Source organism: Panicum virgatum, chromosome 7N (assembly GCF_016808335.1).
Source record: "Panicum virgatum strain AP13 chromosome 7N, P.virgatum_v5, whole genome shotgun sequence".
Taxonomy (NCBI): domain Eukaryota; kingdom Viridiplantae; phylum Streptophyta; class Magnoliopsida; order Poales; family Poaceae; genus Panicum; species Panicum virgatum.
Genome location: NC_053151.1, coordinates 50600269 through 50615145, shown reverse-complemented (window position 1 = coordinate 50615145; position 14877 = coordinate 50600269). Strand labels below are relative to the sequence as shown.

At 47.5% G+C, this 14877-nt stretch overlaps 3 protein-coding genes across 3 annotated transcripts; 1 reads left to right on the top strand and 2 right to left on the bottom strand.

Moving 5' to 3' along the window:
* Nucleotides 1-1974: 1974 nt before the first annotated feature.
* LOC120683979 (WAT1-related protein At1g09380-like) lies at nucleotides 1975-4443 on the bottom strand. The gene is made up of 3 exons (XM_039966064.1): nucleotides 4086-4443; nucleotides 3948-4010; nucleotides 1975-3003 (listed from the first exon to the last, which is right to left on the bottom strand). The coding sequence occupies exons 1-3, from the start codon at nucleotides 4271-4273 to the stop codon at nucleotides 2187-2189; spliced, it is 1068 nt and encodes a 355-aa protein (XP_039821998.1). The 5' UTR covers nucleotides 4274-4443; the 3' UTR covers nucleotides 1975-2186.
* A 3825-nt stretch (nucleotides 4444-8268) lies between these two features.
* On the top strand, nucleotides 8269-11946 carry LOC120682666. The gene is made up of 7 exons (XM_039964644.1): nucleotides 8269-8691; nucleotides 9356-9385; nucleotides 10147-10242; nucleotides 10447-10567; nucleotides 10978-11299; nucleotides 11415-11469; nucleotides 11613-11946. Exons 1-7 carry the CDS (start codon nucleotides 8395-8397, stop codon nucleotides 11685-11687), a joined length of 996 nt encoding a protein of 331 aa, XP_039820578.1. The 5' UTR covers nucleotides 8269-8394; the 3' UTR covers nucleotides 11688-11946.
* Nucleotides 11947-12205: 259 nt separating this feature from the next.
* Nucleotides 12206-13498, bottom strand: LOC120682667. The gene has a single exon (XM_039964645.1). It carries the CDS (start codon nucleotides 13061-13063, stop codon nucleotides 12461-12463), a length of 603 nt encoding a protein of 200 aa, XP_039820579.1. The 5' UTR covers nucleotides 13064-13498; the 3' UTR covers nucleotides 12206-12460.
* Between the last annotated feature and the right edge of the window lie 1379 nt (nucleotides 13499-14877).

Below are 14877 nucleotides of genomic sequence, written 5' to 3'. Positions count from 1 at the left end.
CCAAATAGGAAGATAAGTAGATAACTACTTCTTTTTTTTTTTGCGAGTACAAGTAGATAACTAGCATATATTAGCATTCACAGTGTTGTTACTCCGATCCTACTAGCGCTTGTAGTAGCTCTGTTGGGGAACAGTGTGATGCAGGAAGGAGACAGAGATGATAGCCACGAGGAATTGTGGCAAGCAAGGCAACTAGGCAAGTGTGTGTATCCATCATGGCTCTGCCGAAGGGCAAATGCATCGCAGGAACATAGCAGAAAGGTGCGCCTGCCTGCCAGACAAAAACGGCGGCTATGCCAGCAGCAGCTGAGTGTGTGTATCCATCAGATTAAAAGAGGGCTACATAGATCGATAGAGGATAAGAAAGCAAAAGACATTACAACGCCACAAAGGCAACCTTTTTACACATCGATCTGACGATCCATCATGCAAGGAAAAAGATGCATAACAATAATATCTTTGGCAGATATTTTCTAGCCCAGTTGCACATGCTTAACGGACGACGGTCAATAATCATATGTTCAGCACGGCATAATATAATCACTTACTTCAATTTAAAAGGAAAAGGACATCATATATCTCCTTTTTGTTTAGTTCGATGGTGCTAAGACAAGCACAAAGGCTGATCATACAGGAACATACAGCAATGTTACGCTATATATGACATGTATAAAAGGAACAAGCAGAGCATCACCCAACTGCTGGTTGTTGCATCAAACCAAACTGTCCAAACAAATCAAATGTGGTTGTTGTTCTCGAGTGCAGATAGGGTTGCCTCTCGCTCTCATGTATTAATCATCTTCATTTTTTCTTTACTGAAAAAAAAATTGTGTTTCACCGGTTACCATTGTTTTAATGAACTTATAAGGCCTAAGTTTGCAGAAGCAAGATTAATGTTGGCAATCACCAAAGAAAATGACATGGAGACTTAATCATATATATATAAATAATAATTAAGCAGCAGAAATATATCAACATATGTGTATACTAGCTAGGAAAGAATCACTATTGTTTCATGAGTGCTGCTGCCGATACAAAGTTGGACACGAATGTGATCTGCGGAAGGCACACTGAAGAAAGTTAACACACGAGTGATTCAGAGTGAAGATGTCCCTACAGATAACATTGAAAAGGTCATGATCCTCTCTCGCTCTCTCTCCACGTCAACATGCACTGCATTCTTATCACCACTTAAAGTCAGTGTCGGTCTGTGCCAGCATGCATGTTGGAGATACAACTAATAATTAAAGCGAGCATACTAGCCAGCTTTCTTTGATGATACTGATGCCCCACTACTGCTTGCATTGTTAAGCAAGTGTAGTTCGTTGTAGCATCCATTGATTAATAATAATTATAATAATAATGAATAATTACCAAAGAACACGATCGAGATGAGATCCTGCAGCGGGCATTATTTTGGGAACGAATATATAGTTCCTTTTGAGTTGCTCACCTTACTTTCTTGCGTATAGTATTATATAGTATATATCCGGTGCTATATATATAGTTTGTTTTGTGTTTGTGTACACTGCTGATTGATAGCGTTTATATTTAAAGAAATTGTATTACTACTTTAGTTCGGCCGGGCGAATTAAAAGCAACACATGTGCTTTTTTTTACCTCTACTTTAGTTCGAGTGAATGAAAATGACAGCGAGCTTTATCCTTATCTCGCGTGTATCAATCAAGGTGTTTGGCTGGCCAACTCTAGGCTGCTCTCGGCTGGAGGTGTTCCGGCCAGTGGCAGCAGACAAGCAGCCCGGCTGCTGATTGCAGCCGTGCACTGTAGCAGTAGTGGGGGGAGGGGTGGTGTGGCAGTGTTGAGCCGTTGGGGCGGCTGCTAGAAATCAACCAGCCGAACAGCTTGCGAGGGCCTTCCGAACGGCTGCGCTGTACAGGCCCAAGCCAGCCGCTGCTTTCAGTCCAGAGCAGCCGCAAGCAGACCAGCCGAACAGCTTAATATTGCACAGCTAGCTGAATTTGATCACGCCAGTTGTTTAATGGGCCGAACTGAGGGGTCACTTTGGATCAGAATCAACACGACATACAATTTCTCTAACGGGCCGAAAAAAGGCATGTCAGCCTACCTACACATGTACGGTCTTGTTTCCTTTCCGATAACTCATTTCATTCCATTCCATCTCATCTCTGCTGCTATCCGACTCATGCATGTCATAGAAAATGAATTCATTCCGGCTGCTGCTGATGATCGGCGGTGGTGGGCAGCAGGTCGCCGACGACGACCTTGGCGTCCTCGTCGGCAACCTTATTGGTCTCGCGTCCCTTGCCCCAGAGCACGGCGTAGAGCCCCATGACGATGAGGACCGCGCCGAGCGCGCTGCCGAGGTGCAGCCTCTCGCCGAGGAGCAGCGAGCTGAGCACGGCCACCACCAGCAGCATCAGCGGGTTGAAGACGGAGGCGAACAGAGGGCCGCGCCGCTTCACGCACCAGGAGAGCACCACCAGCATGACGCCCGACGCGAGGACGCCCGAGTAGACGACGGAGAGCAGCCTGACGTCCAGGCCGAGGCGCCACCGCGCGACGTCCCTGCTGTCGTAGCAGAGCGCCAGGGCCACGGACTGCAGGGTGCTCATCACGCACATGATGGCCGTGCTGGAGTAGTGGAAGGGGTACTCTTTGCTCAGCTTGGCCTGGAGGATGAGCCACAGCGCGTAGATGAAGCAGCTGCTGATGCAGAGCAGCGAGCCCATGGCGCGGTTGGTGGCCTCCGCCTCGGCCTCGGCAGCATGATGCCGGCTGCGGCTGTGCCAGGGCGTGATGTCGGCGCCCTTGTACAGGGTGAGCAGCATGGCCCCGGCGACGCCGAGGAAGGTGCCGGCGAGCTTGGCCTGGCCGGAGAAGGTGCGGATGGCGAGGCGCTCGTAGCGGAAGATGAGGGCGAGGAGGAAGGTGACGGCCGGGATGAGGTTGGTGGTGGCGGTGGCGAAGGTGGCGGAGGTGAGCTTCAGGCCGGAGATGTACAGGTTCTGCGCCAGAGAGCCCCTGCATTGCATTCGGTTCATCAGCAGACTTGACTAGTACTACTTTAGAGCAGACAGACATACATACTGACTGACTGAATCCATGGATCGGAGCTGACTCATCAACATCAGGATCAGAGAGATTTGAAGGTAGGACAAGAACAAAGAAGCTACGTGAACTAATAAGCAAGTCAGAGCATCATGTGGTGTATTGTATTTGTATGCCGGCTGCCAACCTGCTTTGCTTTCCCCGGCCGGAATAGAATAGTGCGTGGTATTGCTTGCTTGCTAAGCTTGTATGCGTGGACGACGACATGTCGACATGTGAATGTGGTCGGGTGTGCCGCACCTGAATTCCGGCAGGCAATACTATAGTACAGTGATGGGCATGCCCTTGCCAAACTAAGTCTACTATATCTATAGGAGCGGTACGTTTAACGCGGGACGGCTTGACCCACCGCCATGGCTTTCTCCGGCTCCGGCACCACGCCGCTGCCACCTTTGCCGCCGCCCACCGCCGCCCGTACACTAACCGCTCTTGTTCTTCGTCCCCCGCCGTCCACCGGCCGCCTCCGTCTCCACCTGGCGCCCATCGCCTCCGCCGAGCCGGCTGCCACTCTCGCTTCCGCCAGGCCGCCCGCCGCCCCCGCCCCCTTCTCGGCCCGCTGGGGATAAAGCTCCCGCCAGAGGTGTAGCCAGGAATTCATTTTTTTCTATTATTAGAGAGACCGGCAGTGCTAATTTATCTAATAATTTGATTAAATTCAAAATTTTCAGTGCAAATTACAGATCATAGGGGGCCAGCCCCTGCACCCCCTGACTCCCGCAGCAACCTCAAACCCTAATCCGGCGAGCGATTCCGGCGCACAACGGATCGTCTAATAGACTTAGACATATCCATAACTATCAGGGCAGGGGAAATGAACGAATGGTCTGAACGAAGCAATCAATGTCAATGCAACCCACCCGGTGAGGCCGCAGATGAAAGACAGCACCACCACTCTCCACGTCAATTTGGTTCGGTTCCTCCTGGGGGAAATTAAAAATGCAAAAATTGATATATAGATATAGATCGAAGAGAAAGCTCGCTCACGCATTCCCTACCTCTCGATGAAATATGCGAGCGGCGCTAGGAAGGCGGAGGCGAAGAGGTAGCGGTAGGCGACGAGCACCCTCATGTCCATGCCATCCGACACGGCGAGCTTGTACACGATATTCACGCCGGCGAAGACGACCTGCACCACCACCATCGCCGCCACCGGCTTGCCCGCATCATCGCCGCCGCCGCCCATTATTCGAATTGGAGCTAGGTTGGCGAGCTCGAGCCAGCGGCGGGGACAGGATATATAGGCGCAGGCAGGCAGCAACAACAAGACCGCCTTACTTCTTGCATTGCTTGCAGCTAGCTCAAGCTGGGAGAGACAGAGAATAATATATGCAATGGTCAGTCAACCCAGTGGTGGGGTTGGCGGCTTTAATAAGCTACTAGTACTAGCTAATAATATAATACTATACAATTAAACTCATGCATCATCGATCTGTACCATCCATGCATCTGCTATCAACGAATTTGCACGTGCCCGTAATGCTATATATATATATATATATATATATATATATATATATACACGTTCTCTCTACCCGTATAACAAGCAACTTGTATGCCACTTTGCATGCATCTATCCTTTTCCATCAGCCTTACATGCAAACTTAACTAGCTTATTCTTACCACAATGCAATGCAACCTCTCTAAAACAACTGCGTAGCTTACAAAAGTTTTGAATGCACAAAATCTAGTACACACATCTATTAGATCGCAAGATATATACGTATACATGTAGCATGCATATGCCCATTTTCATAATCTAATTGCAAATTGTATAAATTATTGCTAACACTTGACCATCGATTCTATACGTGGATCATGGTCTGCCCCCCCCCCCCTCTTTTTTTACCAAAAAAAGAGAGAGCACCCATCTGCTGCATGAATCCATGTCCGTCCATCTCCACTAAAATTTGAAAGTCCAGCCAGGCTTTTCAATGGCACTTTGGACGACCTCTCTTTCTGAGTATCTGCAATGTGTATAATTTTCCCTAATGTATTTAAACAGTTCTTGCATATTTTATTTGTTTAAGATGTTAGCCGAATTGAATGAACTTTTTACATATGTATAGACTGGTGCCGTCCATCCATACATTTCACAAAAAAATACATACTCCCTCCGTATCCTTTTATTTGACGTTTCAGACAAGAATCTGTATAGAAAATGAACTATTGTTTGATGTCCTAACGTCAAATAAAACAATATGGAGGGAGTATATATTATTGGAACATAAAAAAGCGTAGAGGTCTACCAACAAAGAGGACACACACAAGAGATCGAAAAGGAAAATACAATCATATACATGCCGTTTTCCAAGAAGCCTAGCTATGTGGAAGTTTATTTGTATCTAATACACACACGCGGAACATGTTAAATCATACACACTCCTATATATCGTTGTTCACTAGTACAGGATACCCAATTTGTGCCTGTTTCCAACCCTCTTTAATGCCAATTATGAAATCGGAACTAAAGACCCACTACTACAGAATAGGCCTTTGTTCCAAGCCATTTATCCCGGTTATCTTTAGGCCCGGGACAAAATGTGGCTTTTGTCCCGGGTCCAAAGGATAGCCGGGCCAACGTGGGGGACAGGGGCTTTTTGTCCCGGGTGGAGCCACCAACCCGGACAAAGACCCCCCTTTTTGTCCCGGTTGGTGGCTCCACCCGGGACAAAAGGGCCCAACCCTTTTATCCCGGGTGGTAACACCAACCCGGACAAAAGGGTGACCCTTTTGTCCCGGTTGGTGTTACCAACCCGGACAAAAGGCCCCTCCACATGATAGTTCAAAAGTAAGTTATTCTATACTGAGTCACGTGTACTACTTAGGTGAGTTAGCAAGGAAACCATGCGCTAGGAAAGAGGTCTTGGGATCGAATCCCGTGGTGTGCATAAATTTTTTTAACGTCAGGCACCTTTTGTCCCGGTTCTGCCACCCAGGACAAAAGCCAGTTTGGAACCGAGACAAAAGGCTGAATCTGTAGTAGTGACCTGGATATTATTAGTCCCGGTTCCTACACCTGGGACTAAAGGTCCGTGGCAAGACAATACATATACTCCGCTTAGGACTCGAACCCGAGACCTCTTGTCTTGCGCGTAGCTTTTACCACCCCCACCTACATAGCATATGAAGGACCCTTTAGTCCTTACAAAAGCCTTACACAAACACATCACTAAACCATCACAACACTCGCCTGCTTAGAAACTCGATGTCCGAACTATCTAATGCTGCCGAGGTAACTTAGTTAGATTCAAGGATCTCCAAGATGACGCTCCAAGAAGAAAACAACATCAAAATACGCTGTCGCGCCACCTCATCTAGCAAGCTAAAATTTTGTTTTCACCCAAAGATCCACCAAAATTTGTGTAGATAGCGCATGGACAATGCCTCCAAGAAGGAAATTGGCTCAAGAAGCGTCGCCATTGTCGGCTGGCATGAGGCCGAACTGGAATTTCTCCCTGCGCTCCCCAAAGCCACCTCCCACCAAGAGCACCAACCTGACGGTCGGCCAACCTCCGAGGCCGAGTCTCCACCACAACGGGCCGTAGATGCCATTGCCACCACCCAATCAGGCATGCCGCCACTGCGTAGCGGTCGAGCGGCCGCTCCTGCAGTGTTACCACTTGGGATTAAATGTCCAGAATCTTTTTGTTTCGGTTGGATACACCAACTGAGACTAAAGTGTGACTTTTAATCTTGGTTGCATTGATGGCTCTAACCCGGACTAAAAGGGACTAAAGGGTGAATTTTAGTGCCGGTTGATGGTTCCAATCGGAGCAAAAGCTCCTGCCGGCCTCAAGCCGTTGGATCCGAGATTAAAGTCTTCATTAGTCTCGGGCCCAATAGAAGCCGGGACTATCAAAGATCAAAGACCATTTATGTACTAGTGTTTCTTTTTTTTCTCTGTTGCAAAAAAAGACCTCGGGTACATACTCCTAGTAATGAAAGTATATGATAGTATCTCTTTGGCTCCTTTTCTCCATCTAGCTAATTCCTATAAAGTTTCTTTCGCATTTAATTAGGCAGTTGTCGTCGTCCTTTGTGCTATGATCAATCTAGTGCCGGCCAGGCCAGTTCCCCGCAGGTTCCTAACTCAACTAGATAGACCACCCGCGTGCTTGAATTGCTACTCTGTTTGTACTACTACTTTATTTTCTAGGTGATGTTCATTTCCAGTTTTCCACATTGCCGTACACTTGTGTACCTTTGGTCTCTTTCCTTTCCGCTCGATCGACGACGGATGATCCTACCCATAGCATATAAGCCCCATGTATTTGAATCATCATCATGCATGTACAGCGAAAAGGCACAGATGGACATGCATGAGTCTATGAGAGCGATGTATCATGTCTGCCTCGACCAAAGCCTTTTTCTCCTTTATTTTTCATTCATGTTCCATGCATCTTTTTAACTCTTAGTCATGGTAGACAACAACTGCTCACATGACATCCATCTGTAGCTGAACAAGAAAGGCGCTCGCTGGCTGCAGCTTTATTTTTTTATATAGAATATATATAATAGAATAGATGATGGGAGCTAGCTTTGAAAGGCCATGGAATAATACGCACCTGTCAACTTAAAGAAAGGAAGGAAACAAAATTAAACATGGATCAATCTATCTGTAGTGGAAACATTTCATCATGAAAAGGGGAAAAGGTTCTGCGCGCACACTTATATGAATAAAATTTTGGTGGGAATTATATAGATAGAATAAAAATCTTGAAAGTAAAAAAAAAATCTTATTTATTCCACAAGCAAATTAAAGGCCTGAGTGAGTGCATGAGTGGAGCGAGTGGACGAATAAAAACACTGTACGTCGAATTATTTGAGTGACGAGGGAGTCGTATTCGTTCGAAATAAAGCACGGTGCCAAAGCAACTCTGATTTTTTTCTAGTGCTTTCTGAGCCTGCCGAATGAATCGATCGAATTTAGGTAGGAGCTGATGGAGCCCATTGCCCAACCCAAATAAAGCACGTACGTACTAGTGTACCTTTATTTAACAATTTGGCAGGATTAGCACCTTGCCTGGTGCAGCATCTATCATCCATCAAAGCAACGTGATCCAATGACGATGGAGACAGCTAGCAGGGCCTAAAGGTAGAGTCATCTGGGCCTCAAGATGACTCGGACATGGGCCTCAATCCAACCCAACCACAGCTCCATCGGTTGCGGTGCGGTGATTCCCCTCCGTGGCTCCGTCCCTCCCTCTCCGGCTGGCTCCCCCCCGTACCAGACGCCGCAGATGGAGATGGAGGCCGCCTACGCACTATCCCTGCCGCTGCCGGCGACACTGCCTTTATCGAGTGATGACACGGACAAGAGATCCTATTTCTAATCCTCCTCCTCCGTCTCCGATTGCTTCTGCGTGTGGGCAAGGCGAGCTGAGGTCAGGCAGGCCAGGGGAAATCAGCATAGCCAGATTCGCTCGCCCGCCACGCCAAGACGGCCAGACCATGCAGGCCGCCGCCCCACGGACGGTCAAGACCCTGCCCGTCCTAAGGAATCACCTTTGCGACCCCACGCGCCTCGCCGGCGCCTCCTCGTCCTTCCACTCCACGCCCGCCTCCTTCGCCAAGTGGAAGGACAAATGGGACTGTCCCAAGGTCCGTCCTTCCTAGTTCCTACCTTCATTTCTCCCCATCCAGAATCCTCATTTAGTTACTTTAATTACTACGAAAAGATAAGGATGTCATAGAGCACGACTGGATTGAGTTGAATTGGGGTTTCTTCACTCGTCATGTGCCAAATGTGCGCCAAAGCAGCAACATATATATGCTTTATTCCGCCAGACAAAGTAGTTTGGATCTCCAAGCCAAGCATCTGCACAGGATGCTTGCAAACATAACTCAGCATCTCAAGTGGCCAGATTCCAAATCACCAAACTACCTGCGTCATAGTTGATCATGGTTAGTTGCTTTTACTATGTATATCAACTACAGTATTCAACTGTGATGTGAACCCCCACTCTTTAGTCATTACTCATCTTCCTTCACTTTACACACTCAACCTGTTATCACCATGATATCATTCTCTGTTACCCACTACTGGGACTCCGAAATAAATTAGGACGACACATATCAGCAACGGATTAAAATTGCTAGGATGATGCATACCACTTTATGACACTTTTCCATACCATGATACATTCCTTCCAAGATATTTCCAGGATGTTGCGTATGATTAGCTAAACTTTTTTCTCCGTTTTTTCATTCTGCACAAGTAGTTCACAAGCTGACATGAATTTCCTGATGCCAAAATACTATGCAGAGTGAAAAAGGAGCGCGAAAGGCATCCAGGGTATGTTTTTGACTCCTTCCTCTGTTGAGATTTATCAGCTTTGAACCCTCTGCAATCTGTCATCTTATAACAGTTGGACCACAATATAGCAGTTTAAGCATATAACTTGATGTCTTATGCAAGAAAATTACTAGCATATACAATACCAATGCTCAATAACTAAAGGACGGTGGGCTGTAAGGAATGGGACTAAATGTAGTATTTTATCGACTGGACCTTGGCCTTAGGATTAACTCTATGCTCATACAATATACTGGGACATATAGTTAGATTTATGGTTAGCTGGCATACTTGTGGGATATAGACCATATTGAATTCCACATGCTTCGATATGCTGTAGCTGGAGAGTTTAGTATCTTATGAGTCCTTTCTTGTTGTGTTTGACGTAAACATGACCACCATTTCCTATGTCCATGGGAAATGGAAGGGTGGTGCGGCTCCAGTACCTATAAAGGGAAAATTTTCCTTTTCTACCACAGGTTTACACATAATGAGCTTGTATAGCTGCCACAATATGATCTTGTCAAAAAAAAAAAAAAGTGAGCGAAGCTGGAAAATTGATCTTGGTAGATTTAGTTGTGTACAGCATCAGCGTGCTTTTATTTTATGGCACTGTAGACATTTTTGAATTGACTAAAACAAAATTATAATCCTATGTTAATTACGGAAACAGCTTATTGCTTATGTTGTCAATGATATCCATATATTTATTTATGCATTTAGGTGATTCTTTTGACGAATATCTTGTCAAATGTCAACAGAATTATGAGAGGTATGTTGTTCGGCAAAAACGAGCAGAAGGAAAGAAGGCCCTAAAAGACTATCTTCTATATGGAAAGTCCTCACCTCATTTACAGGTGAATCTTTCTACTTCACTTTTGTCAATTGAACTGTTTCTTCTTTTTTGGGGGCTGGGGGGTTAAGCACCTAATTCCTCTTTTTCTTCAAATAGCTCGTTAAGGCAATAGTGTGTGTGTGTAAGGAAATAAGTCGGCAAAAGAAGGAAAAATCATCATCGTTTATGACATCTGAAATCTGTAATGTACATGTGTTCCCTCCAGGATAGAAGCACTGGAAGCTTTGCTAATTCTCATGAAATTCCACGGTTCAAAACCTTAAGGAAAGGACCTCAGAGTCACTGGTCGTCGAAACCTCGGCAAGGAGTACACAATCACAGAAAGAGTAGGTTATTCAACAAAGTAGATGCATATTGTAGTCCTGAAACTTTACTTCCTTGAAGTTATTCATGAGTTTTTTTTATCATTTCTGAATTATGTCGTGCTGCTAATGTGTAGCACAGTCATGAGTCTTGTATGATCTGCATGTTATTTTTGTAGCTCCTACATATTTTTCTCTGCTTTTATATACATATTTGTGTGCAATCTATTAACACATAAATGATGCAACTAGCCATATGCAAGTACATTCTCTGTCTCATGTTGATATGGTAGCTTATGATGCCGTTTACTAGCAACAGCTTGTTTCCTTCCCTAAGATAATGATTCTAAACCATGGATTTGTCCCTTTAACTCACGTCTTGTTTGGTACTGGATCATAAAAGGTCGTACTTAGCAAGCACTTCTCTTTTGCAGGTAAAAAGGACAAGGCAAGGTTCTGCAACTTCTTCCATGAAGACCACCATGTGCACCCAGACGAAATCTTTGAGGCCATATTTGGCACACATCATGGTTTTACTTGGTCCCATATATCATGGGAGGATTTTCACTTCAGAAACAGATCGTTCAGATTTAGATGGAGTGGTGGTGAATCACACAGAGAGAGGATTCCAAGTGACAATGAAGATGAAAGTGAGGAGGACAGCAGGGAAACAACCAGTGTCGGTTCACATGCCCACAGGGTCATCCTTGGATTACCACCATGTGGTCCACTAACTCTAGAAGATGTTAAAACTGCGTATGTTGTCCTGTTGTTATGGTTCTTCAAATTGTTGCTTGTTTGCTGTTATTGCTATTTTGTACAAGATGCGCCCCACACTGTGGTTCACCTGAATTACCGTTGTGGCGTGCAGTTTCCGGGCATCTGCTCTGCGGTGGCACCCTGACAGGCACCCGGGGTCTTCACAGGTGTGTATCCAATTCTATTTTCCTGAAATTTAACAGCAGAAGCCGGATGTAGTCTCTGTGTGTGTTCGTTATCTGTTGGCAAATAAATATGCAAAGGCAGAGATATAACAAGGGTATGCCACATGTTTACCTTGTGTGCGCAGGCTGTGGCCGAGGAGAAGTTTAAGCTCTGCGTGAATGCGTACAATTCACTCTGCAGCATCCTCAAGGCTGCTTAGAGCCCCCTGCGACTACACACATGACATGACGAATGTTGCAGCTTGTATTATCAGTTTTGCAAAGCGCAGGCTATTGCTTTGTTTCAGTTTTAATTTGAGATGCACACATTTGTGGCAAGAGGCAAGCTCCGACATGGAAGGATGGAGCCACTGTTGTACACTAGTGTCAATCAAATGTAACAACATTTGATTCCTTGATTTGTTTAATCAATTCAGTTATTCAGAAAGAGGGAATAAAAGCAAGCAACTTGTCAGAAAATCTGCGTATGGGATTGGTAGCTACAGCACCGTTGTGTATCCTCTATCCTGTGTGTGTTTGCTTCTGAAACTGGTGGCTGCTGCTACATCTGGTATTCTGATGTTCAGCCCTGCGAGGCTGCTGGGTGTACTGCTGCCGCCATCATCAGCGATTCGGTGTGGCCTGGAAGTTGCAAGATGCACCGTGGTGACATGATGGACACCCTCGCCTTGTGGCGGTTTTATTCGAAAAGCCCAATAGCCTCAAAGTGCACGGGAGAGAATGAGAGTCCCGAAACTGCTTGTCACAATTGCAGTTTGCAGTGAAGTGAACAGCATCATCATCTCAATAACTAATCGAGAATGGTACATGGAATTATCTTAACAAGGGCAACAAGGCTAGTAGTTAATAAGCTCTGGTTCCCTAGTCCATCTCCTGCCCGCTACAATGCTACATGGGCATTTCTAATGGAATACAGGCAGCAGTGAAGTGATAACCTAACCTCCTGGTCATGGAGATCCATAATAGACTAGAACTAGAAGCAGAGGATTGCGACGGATGCGGCGACGGAGAAGGCGAATGTGGCGATGAGGAAGGCGAAGTGGATGGCCCAGCTGCGCTTGAACTTGGCCAGGTAGCTCTCGGGCGGCTCCTGGTAGGGCACCTCGACGTCGGCGGCGGGCACGACCTCCCCTGGGCCCGACTTGAGCATCCTGAGCCTGTCGGCTGCCAGCGCGAGGGTGAGCTTGTGGCAGCGGCGCTGGTAGCGGAAGCCGTTGAGGCAGCGGAGGTGGTGCGCGACGGCGGCGTAAAAGGCGAGGTGCGCGAGGGAGAGCAGCCCGGCGGGCGCCCAGAGGTGGCGGCACTGGAGGCGCGCGGGCGGGGAGCCGGCGACGGCGGAGAGGACGAGCGCGAGGAAGAGGAAGAAGGCGAGGAAGAGGCGCCAGAGCTCCTGCTTCTGGGCGTCGGCGGCGCGCTTCTTCTCGACCGTCTTGTCGAAGTGGAGCTGCACCACGGTGCCGAGCGCCTGCGCCGCCGAGTCGCGGGTGACCACGTCCACCACGCCCGACCCGGCGCCGGCGCTGGCAATGTAGGCCGCCTCGCCGGCCCGGCCGCCGTACCCGTAGTGCAGATCCATCGATCTTGCAGCAAATGCAGCCTTGCAGTTGCAAAGCAAAGAGAGAGAGAGAGAATGGCCTGGTCTGGTCTGGTCAGGTCAGCTGACTCGGGTGTGGGTGGTAGTTTGGCTGCCCTGCCCTGCCCTGCCGGCGAAGAAGAAAGAGAGATGGCGCCCTGGAGACTGGAGTGCTGGTGGTGAGATGAGATGAGATCTCATCGATCATCAATCAGGACAAGATAGATTTCGGTCTGCTTGCTCTGGACTGCTGATAGCAATTAAATGGATCCATGCCTCATGTCATGAGTGGCCAGAATCTAAGCTAATCCGAGTGAAATTAGCATTGGTTTGTTCATCGCATCGAATGGGACAAATGCAAATGCCAATTTTAATCAGCAATAAAACTCGAGAGCAGTACTCTGCAGCGGGCACGTGGGTTGCTGTTGAGTTGAAAATGAACTGTTGGAAGGAAGAGGAGCCTGATTGGTTAGAGCAAGTATTATAAGGGGCGGTAAGAAAGCTAAATCCTAGGTGGAGGAAAGAGAAGAGAAGAAAGAGAAGGAAGCGGGTGGTTTGCTTGCCGCCGGGCGTTGAAAGCTTCGTGCTCTCTGCTTGTGGGACCGAATAAGTTATTGCGCCAGCATGCAGCCGGCACCAGGCGCGGCAGCGGGCGCATGGCCGCGCGTGCAGCCCGCTCGGCGGCTGGGTTATTGCCCATGCTCTTATGGCCACCGGCGGGAGTAGCGAGAGCTACGCTGGATTGAATCAGACTGGGCAAATTTAACAGAGAACTGAGAATTGAACCGAAGGAATCGGAACCCAGAAAATTCGGTTTTGCTTCAGTTAGGCAAGTTTTTCGGTTACTCGGTTCTTGAACTCGGTAAACCAAGGAACGAGCCGCGCGCCGCCCTGTTGGCCAATTTTCGGTATATTTTAATTCTAAATATTACTAGTAATTTCATGGCATAAAACAGTGATAATGTGTGAACAAAAAATTTGCTTGTGTTCATATTATTCTCACTAATAAGTATGAACAAAATATTAAACCATAATAGGTTTAGAGTGTACCCCAAGGCGGGACCAGTGCCGGAGGCACCGGTTGCGCCGTTACTAGCTGGAATAGACATTCTATTCGACTGGCCTTGCCTGAAGTAGCCGAACGACGTTGATGCAGGAAGAGGTTCGCAGTGCAGTCCCACGAACGATCACCAGGAAGTAGACGAAGTACTCGTTCGTTCACGCCGGCATATAGACGAAGTAGTCGTTTAGGGAGCGAGCAATCGCGTCAAGACGCTCCCCAAAAACCTGATTGACCGCGTCCCGTGCAGGACCTTCAGCGAGCAGAGGTTCCGGAGACCTGCTCTCGCTAGAGCTGTGCGCGCAGCGCTAGCGATGAGAATGCAGAAAGCAGCAGAGGGAGAAGGAAGATGTCTCCTAAGCAGGAGTACCTGAAGCAAGAGTGCTTGTGTTGTGAGGATGAGTGGAGGAGGGCCTGGTTTACAAAGGCGTGGAGGTGCCTCAGATTCAACGAACCTGGACGTCATAATGGGTTTTGATGAGCAGCAATTACTGGTGAATCTCATTAACCGCAAAGGTTTTATTCTCTGTTATCATTCACCTATTAATGCCAACGTTTTATTGTCTCTGTTTTAATGCTTTCAATAGCAAAACATTCTCTCATCTCAGCACATCACGTCGCACCGCACTGCACCTGCACATCACGTCACGCACACGCACACGCACATGCACCGCCCGGCCGCGCCGCGCCGCGCCGCGCCACGCCCACACCCTCGCCCTCGGCCTCGGCTCGGCTTCACAAGTGGTGTACACGAGGT

Bases quoted from the DNA above. Each gene is read 5' to 3' on its own strand.
- LOC120683979 (XM_039966064.1), bottom strand. From the start codon at position 4,273: ATGGGCGGCGGCGGCGATGATGCGGGCAAGCCGGTGGCGGCGATGGTG. The intron at 4,011-4,085 runs GTAGGGAATGCG...AATTTCCCCCAG, and splicing joins CTCGCATATTTCATCGAGAG to GAGGAACCGAACCAAATTGA. The intron at 3,004-3,947 runs GTGGGTTGCATT...AATGCAATGCAG, and splicing joins TTCATCTGCGGCCTCACCGG to GGGCTCTCTGGCGCAGAACC.
- LOC120682666 (XM_039964644.1), top strand. From the start codon at position 8,395: ATGACACGGACAAGAGATCCTATTTCTAATCCTCCTCCTCCGTCTCCG. The intron at 9,386-10,146 runs GTATGTTTTTGA...AAATGTCAACAG, and splicing joins GAGCGCGAAAGGCATCCAGG to AATTATGAGAGGTATGTTGT. The intron at 10,568-10,977 runs GTAGGTTATTCA...TCTCTTTTGCAG, and splicing joins AGTACACAATCACAGAAAGA to GTAAAAAGGACAAGGCAAGG.
- LOC120682667 (XM_039964645.1), bottom strand. From the start codon at position 13,063: ATGGATCTGCACTACGGGTACGGCGGCCGGGCCGGCGAGGCGGCCTAC.